This window comes from Cyprinus carpio, chromosome A6 (assembly GCF_018340385.1).
Source record: "Cyprinus carpio isolate SPL01 chromosome A6, ASM1834038v1, whole genome shotgun sequence".
Taxonomy (NCBI): Eukaryota; Metazoa; Chordata; class Actinopteri; order Cypriniformes; family Cyprinidae; genus Cyprinus; species Cyprinus carpio.
In genome coordinates this window covers 27025674-27053366 of record NC_056577.1, presented here as the reverse complement: position 1 = coordinate 27053366, position 27693 = coordinate 27025674, and the positions used below count along the sequence as shown (strand labels likewise).

General features: G+C 35.3%; 1 protein-coding gene across 4 annotated transcripts in view; it reads right to left on the bottom strand.

Moving 5' to 3' along the window:
* The window catches only part of LOC109059045 (contactin-4-like), a 166866-nt gene that overhangs the window by 25758 nt on the left and 113415 nt on the right, over positions 1–27693 (bottom strand). For all 4 annotated transcript variants that reach the window (XM_042758770.1, XM_042758769.1, XM_042758768.1 and 1 more), the window contains exons 9-12: positions 26125–26264; positions 21228–21357; positions 19273–19423; positions 2745–2872 (exon numbers count right to left, since the gene is read on the bottom strand). In XM_042758770.1, the coding sequence (XP_042614704.1) occupies positions 2745–2872; positions 19273–19423; positions 21228–21357; positions 26125–26264 (549 nt within the window). The remainder of the gene's footprint in view (positions 1–2744; positions 2873–19272; positions 19424–21227; positions 21358–26124; positions 26265–27693) is intronic.

Below are 27693 nucleotides of genomic sequence, written 5' to 3'. Positions count from 1 at the left end.
ATGGATGTTAAATGACAGAACGGGTTTCATTTCATATATAACATGCAAGCTTTTCATCTTCATGTTATAAAACAATCCAAATATCATGATGTAACACAAAATGTGTGAACCGTTTTCGCCTATGGAAAACATTTACATCTGCCAGCCTTATGGATCATCTCTAAATACAGAGGAATCAATGATGTTAAAGAATTATGATATGACTCATGCAAAAGGCATTTGCATTTGCATCTTAAAAAAGGGCAAATGAAACAATCAAAGCAGTCACTATAGCAACCACTAAAAGGAGAACTACCTCCAAGGTGCTTTATTAGAGAGCTGTTGAGCTGGTTTCTGAAGGCCTCTGAGATGACTAACGTGTGCGGACGGAAACAAAAATGGATTGAACCTTTAAGTAAACATGATAGCATGCTCAGTCACAACAGATTTCTTTTTACGTCGGACTTGTTTTTGCGGGGAGAAAACTACATTAAACTTAGAACAAGAACAAACATGTGGATTGTGGACTACGTGATCTCATTAGTATTCGGATGTGTTCATACTTACACAAGCAGAAAATGAATTAAATTTAATTAATCTCAATTTTTATATAAAAATAAATAAAAAAGTCAATAAAGTTCACATGTAATAAGACAGTTTGATTATGTGCACAAACAAATACTTCTGAATACTAATGAGATGTTTTTGCAGTGCACAAGGTTTTTGCATCCCTCTAAAGTTGTCTACATTCGTTTTGTCTGTATGGTATAATTATGGATTTTCTTTGCTGATGCAGCATGTGTACACCCATCTGACATACTAATGGAGATAAAATGGAGGTTGACATATAGCTGCCAGTGGAGCATCACTTCGGTTGACATGTTTGGCAAGTGAAAAGTGCCCAGCGTCATTGAATATATCTATCAATCGTGTTTAGGGTCCTCTCCCCCAGTCCATCTATCTATAAATGCCATTTACTCACACCACGTTGCCATGCGCCATGTCAATAACTTGATAATATAATACATATGAATACAAAATGCAGGAAACTCAATATTTATTGAGCTTTTGATGGTTCTCCCCTTGACACGCAATGATTTCTTGTTTCGATGGCTGATAAAGGTTAATGAAGTAGACTAAAACGTCACACTTAAGGCACAAGAAACCATGCGGTTTGAGAAATGATTCACTTTTAAAAGAACTTTATGATAAATACACAGGTTTTTATAGACCTGTAACTTTGCTTTCTGCAGGATCACATTAAAATGAACCTCCTGAATGTTTGTTAAGGACATCTATTTAAAATAACAAAAAATGGTTGGAAACCACTTTTACTAAGTGCTTTGGATAGCTGTGCTGGAAAAGGTTGGTTTAAAGGGTTAGTTCACCCTCAAAAATGAAAATTCTGTCATTAATTACTCACCATTACTTCCTTTCTGAAGTTCTCGAATTTCATCAAAAATATCTTTGTGTTCCTAAGATGAACGAAGGTCTTATGGGTTCGGAACGGCATGAGGGTGAGTAATTAATGACAGAATTTTCATTTTTGGGCGAACTAACCCTTTAAGATGGTTTTATATCAGTAAGGAGTCTAATTATTTTCATGTATGATCTGCAAAGATGCTGTGATATGGGGTGTTGGCCAGAATGCTACATATCTTAAATAAATAAACTATAATATGACGGAAAAGCCCTATTTGGACAAAATTAATTTTCCATGAATCCTGACCAGTTAGAAATATCTGTGATTCTGGTGTGTTATTTTTTCACAGCCCTTCTCCTCATTTATTTTGACCTTCGTCAACTATACTGTAACTAAATCAAAATTTGTTGTCATGGTGCCTGGTTCACCTTTATTATGAATTTTTGCCAACTTTCTGGGCGAATAACAGTTGGTGGTTCAAGTACAGCTGGCATCCCACCCAATTTAAAAACAGAATGAAATGAAAGAGGACAGTCCGGACTGCTCAAATTGCCCTGAATTAATTCCTTTCCTTAATGCATAATGTTGCAGTTTATCATATATACATTTCATTTCAGTGGGTATACAACATTTTGTAACGCCCACAACCAGACAATTTGTCTTTTATATTAATAAGGTGGAAATCAATTGGCAAAACCCCACAAGAAGCTGAATTGGAATTTGAATTGCATCTGAAACTGAAGGATGTCCAGCCAAGATTTAATTTTGTCTTTCCGACTTAAAAACTGCAGCTGCTTAACTTTAGAATGTCTTCGAATTTGAATAATTTTAATTCTACTTTTTAAAATTTGAATTGCAGGCATGTATCCTGTTTGACATCTAAATTCCAATTCAAACTGAAATTTCAGGGTATGGAGACCTCAGCTGAGTGGTTCTTATATCCTGAAATTCCCCCAGCCTTAGAACACTCCTAAGTGAACATGCTCAGCACCACACACCCACTGCTCATTCATATTTAATACAGCATAATAACTCACTGCTCCACTGACTCAACATAAGTGTGATTTGGGTCCCTCCGGGTTTCCCATGCTGGTGTTCTGACACTACACTCCTTCATCTCATTAGGAAATAAAAGGATTCCACTTGGCTAAGATTAGATAGCTTTGGAAGGTATATACTAAGACAAAATACATATGAGCATACAGATAAGATGTTGTAATGCGGATTGGGCAGATGCATAACGCAGAATGTCCTACATAAAACCAAATATCCAATAAATATGTTGCAAAAGAGACTTTATTATCCCAAAATGACTCCGAAATGACTGAACTAAAGCACATACCTTTAACAATCAGGTTCCCTGAGCTGCTGGCCTCACCAAACTGGTTATGGGCAGCACATGTATATGTGCCAGCATCCGCTTTGGTGGTGTTGGATATCCGAAGGCTTCCACTCTCCAGTATAACAATTCTGCAATGCAAACATACACACACATGATAATATTTCTTTAGAGTGCTTCTGTGATTTCAAGCCAACAGTCAACAAAAGCAATTTATTTTTTGACAGGATAAAAGAATGGCAACATGTGTTGCAGCTATTTAAGACTTGAGACTTCAGGAAAGATTTTAAGTGTGTGATGCATGACGATCTAGACGTTCTTACAGAGACCGTTTTGGGGAAAAAGAGTGCAATTTCGGGGCAGTTTTGAAGGTTTTTAAGCCTTTGCACATTGCTAAGAATCCTTTGTCTTGTCAGATTTCAAATCCCCACCTTCAACAAACTTGCTGCCAACATGTTTTTTAAGAGGAATAAGTGTGGCACTGAAATGCTTATGTTTTTTCCCCACAAAGAAAATTGTTGGAAGCCAGGAGTATTTGGACAAAGTCTTCATGCTGCCAGGATATTTTCCATAAGCCATTTAAAATGATCATTGAAATATTTTCAAAAATTGATCCTTGAACCAGAATCAAACCAATGTAAATTTTAACACCTGTTTTTATGTAGGTCAATTGAAAAATCTGTTCAAAAATTCAAATACGAAATGATCTTTGCACAATAACGGCCTTTAAACCATGTAGTGCATACGCACATAAAAATACATCGTGAAAGATAAAACTCATGATTCGGAGATCTTGAGGATGAAAGAGAAAAATAGGGAGGACTTCATTAATTCATGATGGCATTCTAATTATTTTAGCCACAATACTCAATAATACAAAATACAATACAATACAAAAATGAGAGAGAGAGAGAGAGAGAGAGAGAGAGAGAGAGAGAATGAGAGAGAGAAACACAACAACATGGTGCCATAGTATAGATGGTACTATTTTTAAAAACTCTGATAGCTTGGGGGAGAAGAGATGTTTAATTGGTGTGGACTAAACATTTAATATAAATAATCATTTTCCACAAACTGTGGATTTCATTAATGACTCTGGGGAGACCCCAATAAATGATACATTTCTAATTAACATTGTTGAACTGTGGCAAAGGACAATTTGGTAAACATATTGTAAAAGAGAGAAAATAAAAATTGCCAAAACACACAATGGTCAGATATGGTGTTTTCTGCACACATGCACAAAATGGACAATCACATATTATTTGAGGTTCATCCATTACTAAACGTACACCCATGCAATCTCCTTAGAAAAACATTTCCAGTAGAATAGTGATTTTGCACATGGCACTGTCATCGGATGGCACTAGTAAAATGTGTTTACAGAGTGTGAAGAACTCGACTAGCCTGCACAAAGCCCAGACATGAACCCCACTGAACACCTTTGGGATGAATTGGAACATCAGTTTCTGACCTCAGTGTCGAGAAAATCCCTGCAGCCATGTTTCAACATCTAGTGGAAAGCCTTCAGGGTCTGTCACACGTTTTGTCTTAGTGGAAGATTTCAGTTTAAAAGCTTGGTTGGTAAGAAATTTTTAATGATATTGAATAGGCTACTGAACTTTACAGAGGCTGTTTTTTTTTGTTTTATTCAATTTCATATATATATATATATATAAATATACAGTAAAAACAGTAATATTGTGAAATAGTTTTACAAAATAAAAAAAACTCCATCCATCACAATACATAACAAAACATACTAAATTCCTGCATTGGCAAAGCTTAACTTTCATTACTCCAGTCTTCATGATCCTTAACAAATCATTCTAATATGATTTGGTGCTCAATTAAGAAACATTTCTCATCAATGTTGAAAATAATCGTACTGCTTAATATTTTTTGTGGAAACCATGATTCATTTTTTTTTCAGGCTTCCTTGAATAGAAAGTTTAAAAGAACAATTTTTTTTTAAACAGAACATTATAAATGTCTTTACTGTCCCTTTTCATCACTGCACACAAAATAAAGGTATTAATTTATTACTGACCCTAAACTTTTAAATGGCAGAGCATATATAATCACAGACAAAAAGTAAACCAGAACATCAAGACATGGATATGCACAACAATTGCAGGTCACAACAAAGCAGGTTAAACACAGTTTATCAATGATACCGGTGAAGTTCTTCCCTTCTTTTCCTTTCTCCCTGGCTCCTCCGTTATGCACCCTACCTCCAGAGACTACCAACAAATAGGCCAGCACATTGTCTCATCTAGATCAAGGAATGACCTGCTTTTGTGCAGCTCTCCTGCGTTTGCACCTGTTGGTGATGTTTTATGAGTTATGAGATACATTTGTTTGCCCATCTCTTTATAACACTATACTCTCTCTGTCTCTTTTTCACCTATAGACAATTCTTACATGGAAAAGTACTTTGACATATGGAGAATGAGTGTGTCAGAAAACAAAGTGAGGCCACCAGCAATGACAAACCACAAAATCTCAACTGTTTCTTCGAGACGGCTATTCCAGGAGAAAGTCTCCAGATTTCTAATCCTGAGAAAGTAATCTCACACGGTTCATATAAATATCTCAAACTTTTCTCAGGTTTGCAGGATACCTGCAATCAAAAGACTGAGATCATAACATGAACTCAAACATTTCAAATATTGACCAAGTATTCATCATATCGATCAAATTTGTGTCAATTTTGCTTCTCCTAGGGAAATTAAGGAGAAACATTTAAAGAAAAGTTGATACCTAAATGAAGCGTAATTTAAAAAGGTTTCAGAGCTATGAAAGAGCAACATCTGAGCAATTATAATTTCCTCCTTCAGTCATCATGAGATGCTGATAGTGTCTCTAGCAGGCTTGTTTAACCAGCAAAATTTGGCTTTGCTGATCCAACAAAAAGAGCATTAACCAGTATAAGCCAGCATGAAGTTTCCTAAGCCAGTGTTTTCAGCAGAGTAAGCAAACCTTATGGATGCATTCTGACATTGATGGGTTCAAACAGAGGAGACTCCTAAGGTTGGTGGTGCGGTCTGTGGACTTCAACATACTCGGAGGGCATCTATTCCTGGACAAGCACACCAGTCTCTCCATCAAGTCTGAGCGAATGAAGACCTATCAATAATTCACCAGCGAGATGAACCTGAGTGCTGGTCTCCTCATCTCCTCTTCGTAACAACTAATAAGGACAGCTGTAAATCTCCTACCAGGAAACAAGCCTGTATGACACGCCGCTGGTGAGCAGTTTAAAGATAGGCACTATATCGCAGGGAATTCTCTAATCTCCCCACAAGTGTACTTAGAGTTCGTACAAAGACATCTATGCCACTGAGGCAAAAGCAAGCTATTATGTCCTTTTATGTTTTGCCGGGGAAGACAGATAGGAGGCATTATTTAGAGACATTCTATAGGAGCTTTCCTCTGGAAATCATAAAGTGGGCAGTGTGGGCTAAATACAGTACTGGCCAAAAGTCTATGCCAGAAACCTCTGTGAATTGGTCTCATTTTAGTTTTATTTTATTTTACAAAATCTTGTAATGCGTGAAGGAACATGACCTTAATATTTGTTAATATATTCTTTTTCATTTCAAAACATTTGCTTCTGAAATGGAAGCATGAGTGGAATAATAACAATTCTGTTGACATTGTTGAGACATTTGCAGTCTGAGTGCATCTTTTAATAAACTTCAGCTAGCTCTTCAAAACACGCTCTTCAGAATTTCTTCCACTTAACGCTAGGTCAAATAGAACGGTCTTAAGCGATGTGAAATAAAAGATTCTGATACACAAAATATGTTATTGACCACCTTGTGTATTTATGGAATTTATGATAACAAACAAAAATTCCATCTCTCTGTTTTTGCAAAAACAAACAGCAAAACAATGAACCATTTTGTGTTTTATTTGATGACCATTTGAGTTTAAATACAAATAAGAATAAAATATATTTTAAACAACATAATACTAATATTTAAAACAAAAATAAATAAAATAAAAGTGGCATTCCTGAATAAATCAGTGTTATGTACAAATGAATTCAGTTGAGTGAATGATTCACTTGTCGCCACCTACTGGTGTGCTTATTTAATCTATAAAGCATATATAAAAAAAGTTCAAAAAGTTTTTTACGTAAAATATATATAAAAAAAATCTGTCATAAATATTCTCAGTGAATATACAGTGCATATTCTGAGAGTTTAAAATCTGACTTGTCTTAGCTCCTGATCCCATTCCTTCCCTCTCCCACTCACGCTTCTTCATCTCTCTTGAGTTTCCTGCATAGGAGCTTTCATTCTGACAGCGATTTGCAGACAAAGTGACCTAAGTCATTAATTTTTCAATTGGCACCAACATGAGTGACAGTGGCCACTGGCATTCCAAGTTCAGAAGAGTTAAACTCTTGCAAACAGGCAGCAGTGTGAATTAGGCAGCTGACTATCAACAGGAGCACGGATAAAACTGACAACTAGTGACCAACAGTAGAGACTCATCAACCTGCAGCTTTTGAATTGGTAACAGTGTGAATAGAACTCAAGTATAAAGGCAAAATCTCATAAATAATGTTGCATATCTGTACAAACTCCCAGATATGATCCAGGACAGTGCATTTAAGCGAGTTGCAACTCTCTTGCACTAACTGGCCTTCTCTGACCTACCTGGAGGTTGTGTTCCATCAGTGATGTTTTTTTAAAAAAACATTTACCGAGGACCCAGAGGGAGGGTCATGTAGCAGTGTGAAGCAGTGTCTACAGAAGGACCAGATAGGTCATTTTATCCTCCAAATGGGGCACGAAGGTTGACCCAAACGTGAAGGGCTGATCTATGTTGAGGGCTAATAAACTAAAGAGGGGTGTGAGAGAGTTCCTGCCGTTACTTAGATGGATCGTGTGTCCATATCTCAGTAGGCCTTCTGCTGAGAAACGTGTTTGATAAACTGACGACCTTGTCAGTTGGATAAATAAACCGGGGGAGGCAGAAACAGGTCATTACAGATGACGCTCTGTCAAGAGATCTGCTTATGGGAAGCCACCTTGATGAGTGTACCTTTACTTTTGACTCCTCAACCTCAAGGTTAGTCGGCAATTACTGCCACAAAGAAAAAAAAAGAGCCTTCCAATGAGTTTCGCCGTTATCGCTAGAACAACAGAGCAATCACTTGTTGGTCAAGGAAAAAAGAGGAGAAGGGAAAAATGGGACATGGAAAGGTTGTCTTCTGACACTTTTCCAATAGCCAGGTAATTGATATTGATTTTTTTTTTTTTAGTGTATACGAGTCAATAGTTCTTAAGACACAACATTCATTATCGCCGCATCTGACACTCACATAACCATGTCAAACTTTTACAGCATCCTACTGACTTACTGTTAATGTGGTATAGTTGCATTTATAATGCAGGCCATATTGATTAAATCCAGCATAAATCAGAAATACTGGGAAAGACATTGATTTCTTCGAGATACACTGATATATATAAAGGCAAAAATATGAAGTTAATAAATCCAATGTGCCATGAGCTCAACATCTCTAATAAGCTCCAAATTTGGGGTGTGTTTACAAGAGAAACTGCTGAAATTGACTCACATAGAATTCACCCATGGCTTTTATCTAAGTCTTTGCGACTGGCATTATTTGGTTTGTCAGTCAGAGACGGCTCTTGGGTTTAATAATGCGGGTGTCGCTCACTCTGCAGGTGTCCAAAGGGCTTGGCAATTCAGATATAATGGGAGTGATAAGAAATGATTGACAGAAGCATCTGGACACCTAGCCGAGCTCAAAGAGCAGGCATTTCAGACAACCAGCTGTGTACAATAGTGTTTTTCTCCTCTCGGTATTAAAATAGCAAAAGAACGGCGCAGTTGCAAGCTAAAGCGGCTGTGACATTTCCTGTGAGCGCTAGACATGTTGACCCCTCTTCTCTGAGGGACCAGCATTAAGTTTCCATGGCAATGGGGAGATTTGTAAAAATGGAAAAGGACGAAAGTAAAAACAAACGTGGAGAAAGAAGTAATCTCTACTTTTGTAAACCTAAAACAAATAGGTGCCAAATTTATATTCGAGCCTCAGAGCTGAGTGTCAGCGGTGACATCAAGATACATTCCCTGTAGAGAATCATTTACGACGTAGGCCGGTACTTTTTTCCTCACCTTAAAAGTAGGCTTGCATTGCCTTACCACTTATCCTGAGGTAATTTTCTTAACACATTCAACGCTGTTCAATTATTCAATGTGCTGATTTAGTATGGGTACATTCGACTCTTGCCATTCCACAAGATAATTCTATGTCATTTCTCAATGTGAAATAAATCAACATGGCACCAGCTGCCGTAATAACTTAGCTTCAAATCAGTTGTGTGGATAATGGACTTAAATAATGTGTATGGAAATAAGCTCTGCTTTATGCCACTTATATTCTACATATAAATCACTGATTCATGGGAAACTAAACTAAACCTGCCATTAGCTTTTAAAACAGAAATATTTCTACTTTTAAACTTAAATTAAGTTAAAAGAAACATTATGTCCTGAAACTTCTTAAAGGTGTTAATTCTTTTATTTCAGTACCATTAGATATGAACAAAATAAAAATATATATTGTGCTGCTATTCAACAGTTTAAAAAAAAAAAGATATTTTTTTTTTAAAGTACTTAAATTAAATTGATCAAGACATTTATAATGTTACAAAGTATTTCTTCTATCAAATAAATACTGTTTTCAACATAAGCTTTGTTTCCATCCAAAGATGCGAATTTAATTTATGCACAAAACTGGAATATCGCAAAAAACACTTACGGATAAAGCAACGTTTCCATCCAATGAGTCAAAGAGAACAAAATTATCACTTCCTGATAAACTGGCACTAAATATCTCTAAGAAAACAAGGAGAGGCTGCTGAATATAATAATTTTCATATGTAATAAATTACTTGCGCTTCAGAGAGCGCAGACGTAACACAATAAATGCGATCATTGCTTTTAGAGGTGGATGCCTGCTGTTTGGGAACGCAGTCATGTAAGACAGTAATTACACAGAAATACTTTGATGACAAACTTTCCTCAGGCATTTCAGAACAACCAAAACAACATATAGATGCTGTGAATGAGATCGGTCCGCTGGTTAGTCAAGTTATCCCATCTCATAGCGCAAAGTCACATGACTTTTTTTATGCACAATGGTGGAATTTATTCGGTAAATGTGTTTCCATCGTAGTTTATGCACATTTTTTCTTATCAGATAAAAAGTTTATTCTACTCAGTTGTGAGCATAAGTTTTTTATGTGCATTTTTAGAATTTATGTGCATCTTGGAATTCCCATCCAGCTGTTTTTTTATGCAATAATACAAAATGCACATAAAAATAGGTGGATGGAAACATATGTACTGATAATAATTGTTTCTAAAGGATCGTTATTCATTACAGGAATAAATTACATTTTAAAATATATTAGAACAGTATTTTAAATTGTAGTACTATATCACATTATTAAAATTTTTACTGTATTTTTGATCAAATAAATACAGCCTTGGTGAGCATTAGAGACATTTAAAAACATTTAAAAATCTAACTGACAAACAGTAAAGCACAACTTGTAAAGAAATTGTTTGGTATTTTTAGATAATTCCCATCATCTTAAATAGGTTCCATTAGTATCAAGCAAAAGAACACAATGGCTACTACATTTACATTTACAAACACACAACAAAAAACATGGTTTTTAATCTGACAGTAGTGATAGTTCAATAGCTAGACCTAAAAATCAGTTTGAATCTATCCTTTCGACTCAGTTGATTAATTCATCAAAGTTAATGCTAAATTCATCAATACTTACCTATTTGACATAATTTTGATATGATGTAGAACCATATTGAGCATCAGACAAGAAAAAAACCCATTGTGAGAGAAAATGAAAGAAGCAGGACATGTTTAACAAATGAATCTAAAACAATTCCATAACATAAACTAGCATTTTTCAGTTCTGCAGCCTGTTTTGTCCCAGTACTCAAGAATAAATTAAATATAATAATAATATACAGAATAACACAAAAAGCCCCAAACAGAAACAAAAATGGAAATACATGAAAATTGTATAATTTCATGTTTGCAATGCAAGGCATATTTCCAGTAGTAAGAGTGGCTTTTAATTTCAGCAATATCTATCCCCAGGGTCAGCAGCTGCAGAGAAACGGTGTTTATCAGGACCAAACACTGTGGGCTTGTGGGTGTACTCAAACCGGGCTCCTTTAATCACAAATGGCTCTTCAGCTTCATTCTTTCAGACTGATACTCATCTCCCTTTTTCTCACACTTATATGCACACAATGCCTTTTAGGAATAAAAAGCAACACACATGTGCTGCCCGAAATGTGTGAAGGAACCAAGATGGATTACTGGTGCTGCGCTGGCACATTCGTTCTTTGAAAAATGATATTAGCCTCCAGTCCCCCAAGATAAAAACTAATCCCGCCGAGTCTAACATGGCACTTAGACTAGTAAAGAGCGCGCTAAACTAATCACGGCCAAATCTCTGCATCCATTTGCATTCTGTTTGAGTTTTGTTTCACCAAATTAAACTAATTTCTCCTGAAGAGAGTTATTACTGCAGTAAAAAGAAAAGAGATTCATATACACTGGGGTCCAAAAGTCTGAAACCACAAGTGAAAATGCTTATATTTAGCATTTTTTCAAATTTAATTAAGAATTATTTTATTAATTTAACAATTAGAGTGAAAACAGGAACATTTGCCTTTTTGCACAAAGCAGTGCAATGTCACAAATGTGATTAGTGGCCAAAAATAATGCAAATTCTCACATATTTATTTAAGTCAATTTAAAATCTTAAAACCTTTTAGGTTTAAATGTCAAAAAATAAATCCAATTTTTCAAATATGGTTTTAGACATTTGCAGCCCAATGTATATTTAAGAAAAATGTAAAAAAAAATACCTAATCGTCTCAATGAGGTTTTAATTAAAGCTGCGCATCAATTGTGAAAGACTGCAAACATAACATTAGTGGCAATCAATGTGCTGTCCACCATCTTGATTGACCAATTATCTGCCGTGCAAATCTATACCTATAGATTGTCTGTGGCATGGCCGCGGCACAGGGCATATCAAATTATGCTCTGCTAGTTAAAGAGTCTTTTAGCCAACATTAGCAAAACACAGCCATAGGAGGTTAAGTAAATGACATTCTATTTAAAGGGGTGGGGAATATGTTGATAGAGACCCGCTACAGTTGGATTTTAACCAAGAATTTGAAGCTTTAGGGCATGTTCCAGATCTCCGCAGGTGGACCCATTCCCCTTCAAATGACATTCTGCTGACTGACACCGCCTAATTTCCCCTGGTGAGAAAGGAATATGAAATTAAAATGAACCATATGAGCTGGCAACACAACAGTTTAGGCGGATGAGCCTTAAGGTGAGCTAATGAGGAAGATGTATTCGGTATTTATTTTTTGGCTGTGAGAAACGCTCTGTTTTATGGCGGCATCATGTTCAATCTTTGTGTCCATGAGATGGCAAGTTCCAAACAGGTGTTCAATTAGATTAAAAATAGGAAAAAAACCAGAACAATGGGCTTTGGTGAGAAAAAAAAAACCTGAATGCGACATCAAAGAATAATAAACAAGTTTCTTTTTTAATAAATGCAACAGCATGTGTATTTTTGCCATGATTATTATATTAAAACACCTGGTTTTGAAGGAGGGATAGTTAAGGTTACACGTCAACGACCTTAGCGAACAAATTCAGATGCTTTTAAGCATTAGACTGATCAAGTTAAAGCTTAATTCTACAATAACAAGATAAGGGAAAGTGGGCTTAATTAGATAAGTAAACGGATCCCGGTCCTAAAACGTATTAAATATATGCAATGACAGCAGCTGTGCTTGCCACCACAACCACTCCAATATGGAGCTTTCTGAATTGATATCGCGCTGCCCTTCATTCACCTGCACCGCAGCCTTCAGTGGCAGACGCGCTTTTAAATGGAAATCATCCTGACAAGCAATCACTTCATAGAGTGTACTCATCCCACTCCTCCTCGCTCTTCTGCTTCATCTTTCGCTCTTGCTCTAAAGACACCGACTGCATCTACAAGTGGGAAGTTAACTCAACATTGGCGAGTTACCACAAGACGGTCGGCATATGGTTTTATATTTTTGTATAATTGTTCACAAAAAAACAGGTCAAAAAGCAAACAAACAGAATAATTATTCTAGAAAAAAGATTATATAGAAAATTAAGCCTATTTTATAACCACTGTTGACATGCTTTTATGACAATTAAGCACATGTATATCTAGGATGGTGTGTGTGTGGTGTGTGTGTGTGTATATATATATATATATATAAGCAATAGCCAATATATATATATATATATATATATGTGACCCTAGACCACAAAACCAGTTTTATGTCGCTGGGGTATATTTGTAGCAATAGCCAAAAATGCATTGTATGGGTCAAAATTATCGATTTTTCTTTTATGCCAAAAATCATTAGGATATTAAGTAAAGATCATGTTCCATGAAGATATTTTGTACATTTCCTACCATAAATATATCAAAACTTAATTTTTGATTAGTAATATGGATTGCTAAGAATTCATTTGAACAACTTTAAAGGCGATTTTCTCAATATTTCAATTTTTTTTGCACCCTCAGATTCCAGATTTTCAGATAGTTGTATCTCAGCCAAATATTGTCCTAACAAACCATACATCAATGGAAAGCTTACAGTATTTATTCTGCTTTCAGATGATGTATAAATCTCAATTGACATGTAAACTGATCTAATTTTGATATATTTGACCAATTTACCATATTTGATATTATTTATAATATTTTCCCTGATGTTAAGATATTTATTTATAATGCCATAATGCTTATATAATATAATGCATATATAATAAAAATATACTTCATTTAAGCAAAAATAATTTCTTCTGATTTTGGGGTGCATTTACTTTCCTGAGATTCACCCATATGTACATTTGGCCCTGGTTTTCTTGTGTACTTGCCCCGCAACAGTCCAGAACCAGAAATTTCATGAAGATCAAAAGACAGTCCAAATTTCCTCCAAAACCCATTCCATCATATATACCAGGCAAGCTTTCATCTTCTTCAAAAGGCTTTTCTTTGAGAGAGGCCAATTTTGACACACAACTTTGTGAAAAAAAGAGAGTCAACTCTCCATTAGTTTGTCTTTTAAAAATTATGCCTCCACAGAAAACCTTAGTTTCTTAAACAAGTGCACATCAGCACAAAACAGGCAAAAATTAGTTGTCAACCCGACACTATTGCATAGCAGTCATGTACAATCAACTCAAAATCAGCTTCAGAAACATGCACTCTGTCGCAGCAAAGTCAGCTCGAAAACATCAGCCCATCCGCTGACCTGTCCTACCTAAAATAGCTGATTGTATATCTAGAACAAATCTCCTGCCCTATCTCCTTTATTTATGTGTTTCTCCTAAGAGTATTATTTATTTTACTGCAGTGTACCACTTTCAAAAGGTGTGCGGTTCAGAAGCTGCCACTATCTTCTTAGTCCAAAAAATAAAATAAAAAAAAATTCACATTGCCATTTCAGCGGCACAGTACCAATCAATCAATCAATCTATCTATCTATCTATCTATCTATCTATCTATCTATCTATCTATCTATCTATCTATCTATCCATCTATCCAAAAAACTATCTATCCATACACCAAATATATATAGATATATTTTGCAATATCACTTTTGTAAATTTACACACACACACACACACACACACACACACACACACATGCATATGGTCCTAAAAATATGCTTCATAGTTTAGTTTGTGACATAAACTAATTTGCGACAACGAGAGTAGATGTTCCAAACAGAACAATCCTACGACCCATTTAAGTGTCACAACCTGCTAGTTTAGAAGCACTGATCGATAGAATGTCCAGGTAGACGCATCAGTTACAAATAAGACAGAAACAGCATCCCTTAATCCCTCCCTCGCTTTCGATCTCTCTCTTCTTCTCTCTGGCAGAAAAAAAGGGCTGCTGCTATGAAGATGGATTGTCCTGCTGGTGACATCGTCTCCTCTCCTTCTCTGCCATCAAGGAGAGCTTGCACAATTATGTCATTTAATCTTACATAAAAGGAGTTCAAATGCACCCTGCATTGATTAGGTTTGGCTCCCAGACAGGTGCATGCACTCAGCATGCATCCACATACACGCACGCACACGCTAACACCCATTTGCATAAAACAATACATCTGATTAAGAATTAGTCTCTAATGGCATTTCTACTTAATGAGAGTGGTGTCTTTATACTGCTGCTGTTTACAAGGTTAGCGAGAGCTGACAGGGATGCAATATAAATAAGTGGAAATAAGCAAATCTTAAAGCTGACATGAAACCGCATTTGCAATCCTTTTATTTCACAAAGGAGTCGCATACACAAAAGCAAGATGGGACTTGATTTTATTAGACCTGTCAGTGGATTATAAAATAAGAACGTTCAAATATATATATATATATATATATATATATATATATATATATATAGTACATATAATCGTGACATGAGTGTATTGTTACATTCCTTATATATATAGAAAGAGTGTAAAAATATACTCAAGTGTAACAATACACTCATGTCATGATTCAATACTGATCGATACTCTCACAACACTTTAGAGTTAATATTTTTTACATTTTTACTAATAATAGTAATATAATAAACAGGTAGCAAAAAGTGCCTTTTCATTTATGATATATTAATATTCATGATTTTGTTTAGCTAAAAATACAGAATTATGGTATGCATATGCTTGCTTGTCCCTCATTACATACATCTGAGAAGTTTTAAATATTGTATTTTATTAATGTATTTAATTTTTTAAAATGTATTAATAATAATTATAAAACATGAAAGCTAAAATGTGTGAGCTTCCAGGTTTACCATATTTTAATGCACTCTTTGTATGTACGTTGATTATTGTTTATATGTGAATAAATTAAATCTAAAAGTCAAGTCTAAACATTATTTTTTTGTGTGTGTAAGGTTTGTGTGTGTAGCATTGTTGCTATCCACAATATACATTGTTCCATTTTTCTATTGTGATAAATTGTGACATAATATATTGTAACACCCCTAATATGCATATCATTTTATGTAACTTAATTTATTTAAGCTCCTGTCTTCTGTTGGTCATTTAACATGTAGTTTTGCCCCAAACTCACACTACTGGCTATCAAGCTATAAATGATTTAAACACTAAAGTGATTGGAGAAAGTACTTTAATTTGAAAAAGTACTTTCTTTGAGAAAGTACTTTAATACTTTGATGTACATAATGAAGCTTATGCAGTTTTTATAACAAATAACTGGAATGAATATCAGTTTAAAAGTGTGCGTATGAGTACATAAGTGTGCGTAGGTGTGCAAGACAAAGGAGCTTGAAAGAAAGTCAGCATTTTCCAGAAATACATTCAATTCTGCAGAAAGTTCCCTGGCTGGCTTCCATCTATTGACAATGCAATCAAACATTCTGACCAGACCTCGCTGGCCACAATACAACCTGGGACACGTACGTGCAAACTTGTGATTTATCCATTTTCTTTTTAATTACCTCGGTGTCAAAGATAGGTGAAGAGGTCTATGTGGAAATTCATTCCCTATCAAAAGCAAAAAAGAGCATTATTTTGTTCTTAACCACAGAGAGGGCCCAAATGGCATTAAAAAATAATGTTCTGATTTTACATTAATAAATACTCAGTCATTGTGTTATTTTTTTCCCCCTGAGTGCACAAGCAGAATGGCAAGATTCATTATTTAAATATCTTGTAAGATATGTATGATGTCTTTTTTATAATCATTCTTTAGAGTCAAAATGCAAACACTTCAACAGAAAAACACCCTTTTTGGCACCTAAATAGGCTCTTTAAAATTCAAAGAAGGCTCTTAGAAATCTTTGTAACTATGGAACACTTGGTTCCCCAAAAGAAAACAAGCACTGCCTAACACAATATTTATAGCAAATAAAGCACAGCAAAGACTATTATCTAAAGAGGTAGGGTTTAGGACGTTTTTGTGCAAGGCAGGACAATAAAAAATCTTTCATGATAAGATCAAGAAAGAGCAGCTCCAAAATGTATTTGGACACTTAGGCCAAACTTAAATTGTCTAAATTTCACTGCATTAGACAAGAAAATATCGGGCATTTTTCTGGACAATTCTTTCTAATAACTTTATTTACGAAGCCAGTGGCCAGCAATTAAGTGTGACGACCAATAAGTATCCAAAAGCTTTTGTTTTATCATTTAAAATCTAACAAATTTCTTCTTTTTTTAAAGTTTTGCTTGAAAAGGATGCATATTCTATCCTTCCTGAAAATAAATGCCTCTTATTTTGATATTTTTTCATTGAATGCATTCACATTCAGACATTTTTAAGTGTCAATTACTGTAACTGCCTAACTCTTTATCTTCTCTATAACCATAAGCAGGGAACAAGATTTCCTAAAATTAAACCATAACAAACTAGACAACACATATTCTCTATGTTCAAATCTGTTTGTGGATAAAATTCCTGAATTTAGTGTTTAAAAGAGTAAAGAAGAGATGCAAACAAACTGAAAAGGAGAAAGACGTCACATGGCAAATCGATTTCCTGCCTTGACTCTTCAAGGTGTAGACATCAAGAATTCTTCGGCTTTGCTGTCCTCTCACACAGGACAACTCAAGGACTTTGGCAGCGTAACCCTTATGCAAACGGCCTGCCACTCTGTTTGATGAGCACCAACACCAACTTTGTATATGTAAACGATGGGCAAGCGTGGTGTGAACACACTCACAGATGCATACACAAACACATGCAGACGCGCTGAACTTTGCCTCTCCCAGTGTGGTCAAACGCAAACGCTCCGGGTCGGTGGCATACTGCACTTGTATCAAGCTGTGTCTGGCTGCCACTCTATAGCTGAGACAGGGACATATGCTTGTTGATAAAGGCTGGTCTGGCAAGGACGCTGACCTCCTACTAAGAGTGCAGAGAAGTTGATTAACACCCTGCTTTTGCTCGGGAGGGGACACCACTGGTCACCTGATAAACCTGCAGAGTCCAGTTATGAGCAACTGTGTGATCCATACCGGAGCTGTTAATAAGAACATCAGGCTTCATTTGAATAATCGAGTGGGCTCACTGATTTCTACGTGAAATGTGCATCTTTTTTTTAGTCATATTTTAGTGCGAAGATACACTGGATACAAATATGTGTCAGTTTCTAATTAGAAATAAATGCCTTTAGAGTATTTCAGGACATCATAGCCCTGCTGAAAATAAGTATAAACCAGTTTGAGATAGTTAGACTGTTCTGTTTTGCTGGTTTTAGACATGGACTGATCCAGACTAGGAGACCATATGAACCATTATAAACCACTTTAGGCTGGTTATAGACTGGTTTAATATGCATAAAATGCTGTATGAAGTACACTACCATTTAAAAGTTTGGATTGGTAAGATGTTTTAATGTTTCTGGAAGAACTCTCCTATCCTCACTAAAGCTGCATAATATTGCAAAATATTATTACGATTTAAAGCAGTGGTTTTCTAGTTTAATACAAAATGTTATTTATCCCTGTAATAGCAAAGCTAAATTTTCATTAGCCATTATCCCAATCTTCAGTGTCACATGATCCTACAGAAATCATTCTTATGTGCTGATTTTGGTCTTTCTTATTATTATAAATGTTACATTTTAGTTGTGCTGCTTAATAATTTTTTTCTGATACGTTTTTCAGGATTCCTCAATTAATACAAAGTTAAATAGAGCAGCATTTATTTGAAACAGATATCTATTAATTTAATAAAAGTATTAATTTCTTAAAACAACAACAACAACAACATAATGACCAAGACTTTGGAATGGCAGTGTAAGTAATAAAATGTATAAGATAATTTGTATGCACATCACCCTAATTTGATTATATTTCATATAACAATATTTGTATATGCATATAATATTTCCCAGTTTATTTAGAATATTTGAAAGAAAAGAGATCTGCAAAACACGTCTGCTGAAAATGGCTCACAATTTAACTCTTGCATTTAGGGGAGTGAGCAAATAACAGTAAGAGAAAAATAGAAAAATAGAATGAAAGAAAATAGTAAAAAAGAATGAGAGACAGAGAAAAGAGCAGTTGAAACTGAAACACAAATCCCACTAGAGACATATTGTTGCGACCGTTAGCAGAGACATGCTGAGACATGTTTTTTCCACAGGCAGAGATGAATGGCCAAAGTCAGTGGCAGAGCTTTGTTGCTGTGAATAACAGAAACGACTTATAAGACATTATATCAAAAACCAGATCTGGAACACAACCGCAGTATTGTGGGCTCATCATCCTACAGTCCTGTCGACTGTTCCTGCAGCAGACTGGAAAAGCTCTGGTTCTGTTGCATTATATAAAAAGACTGAAACAGAGGAAAGGATCCGCAGATATGACTAATGACATCTGAGTGGGATACCTGCTGCTTTCTCGGAGGGCGTCGTTGCCTTTGCGCCAGGAGATCGTGCCTCGAGGAGACATCTTGGGCTTGCATTCAATGAGAACATCGCCGCCTTCTTTGACTAAAGTGTGGCTCTTCAGATGATTTTGGAAGAAATCAGGAGCGACAGCTGAAAGGAAGTTTTAGATTTTAATAAAAGAGCATCAGAAAGCACAGTATAAAAAACAGCTGAAACTCTGTCTCATGCAACTATTTTTAATTACATACAAATAAAGGAATGTTTTGGGATCAAAACAAGTAAAATGGCATGTAAAGTGCCATGACAAAATTAATTTTTAGGAGATATACGAAATTAAATTGTACTGTCTTTCTCTAAAAAATGTAAATGATACATATAAAAAAATAAATAAAATAAAAACAAATCCAACCATAAATTTATTTAAAAAGGAAATAAATCAACACTTCAAAGTAACATATGGAAGGTTATTTCTGCTATGGAATAATAATAATAAAAAAAAAAAAAAAAAATGACTTCACAACAAGAGTTTCTATCTCATAATATAAACAGAAATATAAATTTTTTTTTTCAATTAAATTCTGACTTTTTTCTCACAGTTCTGAGTTAATATCTAACAACTCTAATGTTCTTCAGAGATATAAACTAACAATTCTGACTTAACCAGAATTTTTAGATGTCAAATCACATCTCACAATTGTGAGTGATAAAAACTCACAATTGTGAGCAAAAAAGTCAGAATTGTGATATGAAAATTGCCAAATACATGTTTTATTTTTTGAATCCATTGCAGAAATAAGCTTCCATAGAAACCAGCACTGATTGAGTGTCATGAATCAGTATCACAGGACAACTGAAATGGCTTTTCTAATTATGTCAATCTCAGTTAACTTTAAAAACAATCTGATCACTAGTAATGTTACCGTGCAAACAGTATAGGCTGAAAACATCAGAGTTGTGGCATAGCGGTTTGCAATTTTTCCATTTCCCTTTATTCTCTTATCCCTATTATTTTCTGTCCTATATATCTCATCATGCCAATAAATAAAGGACACACAAAGAACCGTAGAAATATTTAACAACAATAATATTTAACCACCGAAGACCATCATGCATCAGGCCAATCTTTCCTTTCATATTTGACCATAATTACAGGTACGCAGACACGAGGATTAAGGACTATTCAGAGCACATCCTCTCTAATCACTGTTCTTCAAAGGAAGACATGTGCACGCGGGTACGTATGATGTAGAACCAGAGATGGCAGAGCAGAGGCTCAGCGTATGTGGCACACTTTAATTATCACACGCTCGTTTTCTCTACTAAGAAAAACAAAGGGAAAATGTCATGTCCTTTCCTCTTCTTTTTCAACGTTCCCCACTCAAATGAGTTTTTATTATGATAATTTCTCTGGCTTTACAATCTTCACACTCTGTCTTTAATAGGCACTTCAATTATTTTATCTGTGCGGGGGACTGACAAATATTCTCCTGTGAGTTCAGTTTCTTGGCCACTTTGGCGGCTGAATTTTTATGGCAAAACAATAAACAAAGAAAGACGTGGGTGAATAGAATGTGGATGTAGACGGCAAGTAAACACAGCTCTGCTGTGTAATGTTACTGGCCACGACAATCGCAATCCCAATTTAATATGCAGAAACCTTTTGCAGTAAGTCATTTGTAGTTTGACTTCTTGAACAAATGCAAATACTGCAGGGCAACAAAAAACTTCTTGACAGAAAATCACCTCCGAATGAGAATGAAATTCCTGCTTGTACATGCCATGAACAATATTACACATCTAATTACATTATACGAATCATAAGTGGCCATTATTAGGAGCATATAGTTGAGTTAAAGAGTGTAAGCTATATTAATGTAGTCATTATTTTGTGCATTCTAAATTTACAAACCACACTAATATTTCAGTCAAATGCAATTAACCAGGTTTCACTTACCGATAACTCTGAGTTCAGCATTGGAGTAGACTTCTCCATACTTGTTCCCAGCCACGCATTGGTACATTCCAATATCAGAGAGCCCCAGGCGAGTGATGGACAGGGCGCCGTTAATGACCTGCACCCTCTCCTGTGGAAAACAGGATATCTCTGTTAAGAGTCTTTTACTGAGATTGCTAATCTGCATAAAAGCACAATGTGTTTGGGAAGGTAAATTATGTCTGGAGGTTGATGGAAACTATCATAAATCTGAGTGTTCATTACTAATGGGAAACACTGTGTAGGGAGGTTGCTCAAAAACGACGGCAATAAATCTGTATGTTTATGAGATGGAAATAAAGCCCTGGCTTGTTTACTTCTTAACCAGAGCTCAAGCCTCTGTATTCTGCGGACAAGCTGTTGGGAGGCTGGATGATGTCTGCCATTATAAACAAGCTGGGCTAATATTTTAAATCTGACAGCTTTATACTATTTCTAATATGTGATGGAATGTATTTTGCATGTCTTCTGATGTTAACCACAGTTATTTGATAAATATAGTGTATAAAACAACATAAAATAGGAAAGACATCATAAAACACCAGGACACTGCAATCAAAGCTGCATATATACTGTGTTAATAAATAAATATATAAACCTTCAGCCTTAGTCACTTTGAGAGCATTAAGTTTCCACCTCATGTTTCCTTCCAACAGACATAAACAACATTTTAAAGGCCCATAAAGGGATAGCTTCATATTAAAAACTGGCATGTGGTTTAGGGTGTATTCTGTCCTTTCATATTTCACGTTTTGCCCTTTATTCTTCGTATGCAAGGAACATTTCACCCAAAAAATGGGGGGAAAAAAACAACAACAACAACATCACAGCACAATTGTGAATATGGTATTTCTTTTAAATAATAGTTCAATAAACAATTTAATATTGACAAAAAACAAAACAAAAACAAAAACAAAAAACAGTAGTGGTGTTCTTAAATTAATCAAACAAATTGTTTGAGTAAAAGATTCAATAACTAATTCATAAAGAAAGTCATGTGTTTTGTTCATGAATGATTCAGTTTTTTTGAACAAATTACTGAGCAAAAGATTCCAGATTCATGAAGGCATTCATGTCTTTAGCTCCTGAATTAATCAGTTTTTCAACAAATCAGTTTAACAAATAATTTAATATCTAGTACACATAAATGTTAATTATGGGAAAATAAGCAATTAAGTTTTAATTTTGAATTCAGAAGTTCAACAATATCTAAAACCAATATTTGTAAAATGTGTTCATATACAAATGTTTTACCAAATTTGTAAATGTTTTATTTTTTTGTATTATTTAAATTTTCTTTTTTTGTTTATTTCTATGATTTGATTTTTTTTTTTTTTTTTTTTTTTTGGATTATCCTAATCTACCTCCTGGTCCATTAAGACTAAATAAAACTCATACTATTTCTGTCATTAATTTATTGGAGTGGCATGCGGATGATTAAATAATGACATAACTTTCATTTTTGTGTGAGCTAATTTTTAAAGTATTCATTTATTAATATCCTTTAATGTCAATAAAGGGTTTACTGTAGTCACAGCATATAAAACAGCAGTTGGTCCTCGGGATAATCTGCGCTTGAATGAGATTTATGTTGACGGTGTAGTTTGAAATACAGAGAAGGAGGAAGGGACAAATGCATAATATGGGACAAATAAGCCTGCACAGAAAGTGGCGGGACCTGAGGGAGGGGACCATCTGCACGGCTGCACTGAAATGCCGTGATTGGCAAAGTCACTGCTCGAAATCCATCGGGTCAGGACAGAAACCAGAAATGCATGACTACAGTTGCAGCAAATCTCATCCTGATATGAAGTGCGTGTTCATGGCTGCATGGACGTTTTCATTTCCTAAGTCTTGATTTAAATGTATGCCTTTGAAAAGACGATAATATCTCCTTTTGTTCAAAACACTGTATATGTTAGGCCTCATTACCAGTTTTTAGCTGTTATAAACACTATGTTTTATATTATGTGGTACATTTTAAATCAAACTACTACAAATATAAGCTATGTTCTGTGGAATCAGTATGAGCTGGTATCAAAAAAGCACAATGATACGGGTGAACAAGATCATTGACACGTTTATTACTAGATTAGCAAAGACACGGTATGCACCTCACATCATATTCCCTTCTCTCAGCGACTGGAGCGTCACAATGATTTACAAAGAAGAGGTTTTTAGCTGGTCACCTTAGCAATGCTGCGTTCCAATAAGGCAGAAAGAACATGAAAGGTCCCCATTGATTAAGCCCAGTGAAAATAACAAATGGTATAAGTCAACAACCCATGCTTTTGCTACAGCAATGACCTTTAGTTATTAAATTGATTAAACTTCTGATGTTGATGGTGACATTTGGAGATTGTAATAATTCTGCACTGATTAATTCATTTATCCGGGATACATTGAAAATCAACATTTCGGAATCAAAATGTAAGCTAGGGCTATGATTCAATCAAGAGGTTGTTGTGCCCTTGAGACATTAGTCTGTCATAGTACAAACTAGGTGGTATTTCTTCAATGCTCAAAGAGACGTGCTTCTAGAAAGGCGCAAGGTCTTTCAAATAATTTTTACAACCATAAATGCAAAATAAAGAGATGTTATTGAATTTAGAATTCAAGTGTACCTTCTGGCAATTACCTTGACACACAAACACACCAATAAAACATTGATCATTATGCAAATTCGGTATTTCAAACACAAATTCACTCAACAAACGTGGAGGCTAACCAGCAAAATCTGCATTAGCAATTATTTCCTGAGGTCCAACGCATGTAAATGAGCTTTTTCTGATTGTGGCGTATTCTGTTGGAACCGTTCTCTAATAAAGTGCAAAACAATAAAATGGACAGACTGCTAATTATGCAGCGCTGATAGATATTCTAATCCGGTGGCGTGAAAGATGAAAAAGAATGAGTGACAGATGAAGAAAGACAAGTGGCCATGTCTCTGAACACATAAACAGTCTCTAAATAGATCAATATCTTTTGTCTTGTTTGCACCCACATCGCATAGCAAGGCTAATTTACATGAAGTTTACTGATTTGTTTATTCACCACACCATAGTTGCTCTGAAGAGCTAGTAGTCTCTAAAAATAACTTCATGCGCTTGGAGTTTGGAATTCTGGGTGGAATGCTCTCAGTGGAGACAGGTTGTATATTACATAGAATGTTGAGACATATAAATGTTTATCACCACTTTCACTATAGTTTAAATGGATTTCAGAGAAAGACAAAACAATAAGAGCTTGTCTAGTACACAGTAAAGGTTTATAAGCCTTCTCCTAATGGCCTTCAAGGAAACAGGCTCAAATTCTGCTGTTTTAGATTGGAGATTTCATGGGAGATTGCTAAGTGTCTGAAAGACTGTATTAAATCAAGCCTTAATGTTCATGAAATGTATTTTACTTTATTTACGGACTTTTTAAAATGTCCTTCAGATTCTGAGCTTGTGTTGTTTGGTGATGTTTGTAGGTTGTAAACCAGTAATTATGTTTAAGCAATGATGAGCATTAATGATGATTAGAACAGCTATAATTAGCATGCTCCTCTCAGCACCTTATTTAAAGTCGACATGAAATCAAAACCGTCCTGTTTACTTACTTAATGCACTTTACTGGTCTTATTGTACATAATTCATCACAGCATGTTATTTCAAAGAAAAAAATGGCTGTCTTTCATCAAAATGTCATGACTTGCTCCACATCAAATGGCTTTTCTCTTCATTGACCTCACTAAGGATGCTGAAGTTTTGTGCTGTCAGTGTTTCAGGAGAGGTGTAGCCTCCAAAACTCAACTGTAAAGCCCTGAAGTGCCCATTTTTCATAATCCAATAAATTGCTGATGGATAAAAAAATCAAGCCCTTACATTTTTCACCACATTAAACATCCCTAAAAGTCACACAAAGGAAGTAAATGGGCAGCAAAAGTTAGTTCACATCACCTTCAAGCATCTATAGAATAACTTTGACCAAAAAACTCCCAAAAAAGGAAGCGGTATGAAATGAAAATGTGTTGGTTCAATCTTTAAAATGTGTTGTTAGAGAGTATTGCTAGGGCTTTCTGCTAGCTATTGCCATCTTGAGTTTATTGCATTTTTGGGGAGCTATTCCCTCTCATTGCCAGAACAAGTGGTGTATATTTGGAAGCTTTTATGGTCTCAATTTTGTCCATTCCTATTGTTTCGATAATTCTGGAGTGGCCTATATAGAAGGTCCGCGGAATGACACATCAGGTACTCCAGTGGATTCACTCTGATTTAGACAGTTATAGAGAAGCCATTAAGCAATACACTCTAAAGCATTGGTCTCAGAAGGTTAATAAAGATGGCTGGTAGATCTACTGTGATGACTGCTACCAAATCAATGAAATAACCTAAAAACAAGACAACAAATAATAAGTTTCTTACCTTTGTTTGTATTGTACAGTCGATTTAATAAACTTGATATAATCTGTAGTTTTTGTACTAAACCTGTATTTTCAAATACAATATTTAGGGATAGTTCACTCAAAAATGCTAATTTACCATGCATGTACTCATGCCATTTCAAACCTGTATGATTTTCTTTCTTCTGTAGAACAAAAAATAACATATCATTTTTTTTTTTGTCATACAATGAAGGCCAGTGGGGTCCAAAACAACATGTGTGGACAACAATCTTTTTAAAATGACTTTTTAAAATGACTTCTTTTGTGTTCCACAGGAGTGGAACCCACATTTGAGGGTTAACAAATGACAGAATTTTATTTTTTTGTCTGAACTACAATTTTTGAATGCAATTTCTTTTATGTCATTGTCAGTATCTTTACTACTGTTGCAAAAGTCTGGTGACCGTCCTCAAACCTCAGAGGTGAACTGACCTCAGTGGGCTCCAGGTTCTCTCCATTCTTCATCCACCTGTACGAGGGTTTGGGTTTCCCTGTGGCCTTGCATTCCCACACCAGAGAGTCATCAATGGCCTTCTGCACATCCTGGGGCTTCTCAATTAGCTGGGGGGAGGCTGAAACAACCAACAGCAGAAGTAATGACTACATGGAATTACTTTAACCTTGATTATTACCTGTTATGTGTCCTTCAAAGCGGACTTACATTATTAGAGCCATGAACTGTGGGAAATGGTGTGATGTAATCACAATAATGGCACATAAGAAACAGCAGTCAGGTCCAACTGATTAACACGTTCACTTAGGTGGGTATAGAAAGGAAATAACATCTAATATATTAGTATTGTCTAAAAGCTAGTACCATAAATTACCTCAACCAATACCATTAGGGTAAATTATGGCTTAATTATAAACAAACTGTAGTGATCTTTATCTTTTAAATGCAAGTAACTCAAACCTAGTAATTAATTGACATAGAGAGAATCGTTTATAAGCATTTTCCCTAGAAGGACACTAAAAAACGGGTAAAAAAAATGGATAAAATGGGTAGAATGCATACAAATCAAACGATAAAATATATAAACAATATATAAACACAAGTTTGTTAAGTATAAAGTTTAGTTGATGACCGTTTTCCATTGTAATTTGGAAATAGGAAGTAGTGATGTTCGAATCATGAATGAATTTGAGTCAGATCTATTCAATGAATCATTTGTTCACAAAAGCAGTCTAAATGAATCATTCATGAGCTGGGCTGATGTGGTTCTCATGTTAGTCAGCAGTACGATTATAGTTGAAAAGCTTATAATTTAGTCTCTTTATTGCTATTAAAACCATTGCATGATTTGGAATACATCTTAAACAGCCTCCACTGATACTTAAACATTTGGTCTTACCAAATCATGAACATTTGGTTACAATACTGCTTTTATGGTGCTTTTACATCCTTTATGAAGCTTGAAAAGCCTCAATCTTTTAGGCATTAATTACACTGAAAAGAGTGTCAAACAGGTTTGATACAACGACACAATAGCATTTTTATGGTGAACTGTATGTTTTCTTATATTCCTGTTGCTGCAAACCAGTCACATTTAAGTCACAAACTGTCAAACATCCACTACTGAAGACCGAAGTGCTGCTCATATCCCTTAGTCACTGCCACTCAGTCTATCTCGCACTCACTGGGAGAGTATTGACTTTTAAACCCCACTGTTTAAATGAGGGTAAGCAGTCAGGGCCTGACTTAGCCTTGCCCACAGGGCACACAAACACTCTCAACATTTTCACGCCCACAAGTCAAACTTGAGAGAAATGAGAGGTAGAGAGGTCAAAATGAGCTCTCAGGATCCTTAATAGCAACTGAAAGCTTATTCAGTGGCATACTGTGATTGTGATAGATGTTTTCTGTGTCCCTAATGTACTCTACAGAAGAACATCTGTTTTTCTGTGTAGGGAAACTCTGGATGTAAGAACTGTTTTGTGAAACTTAAGTGACCTTAAATGCAGCCCTATATACCAAATTCCACATTCAAACCATTTATTGTC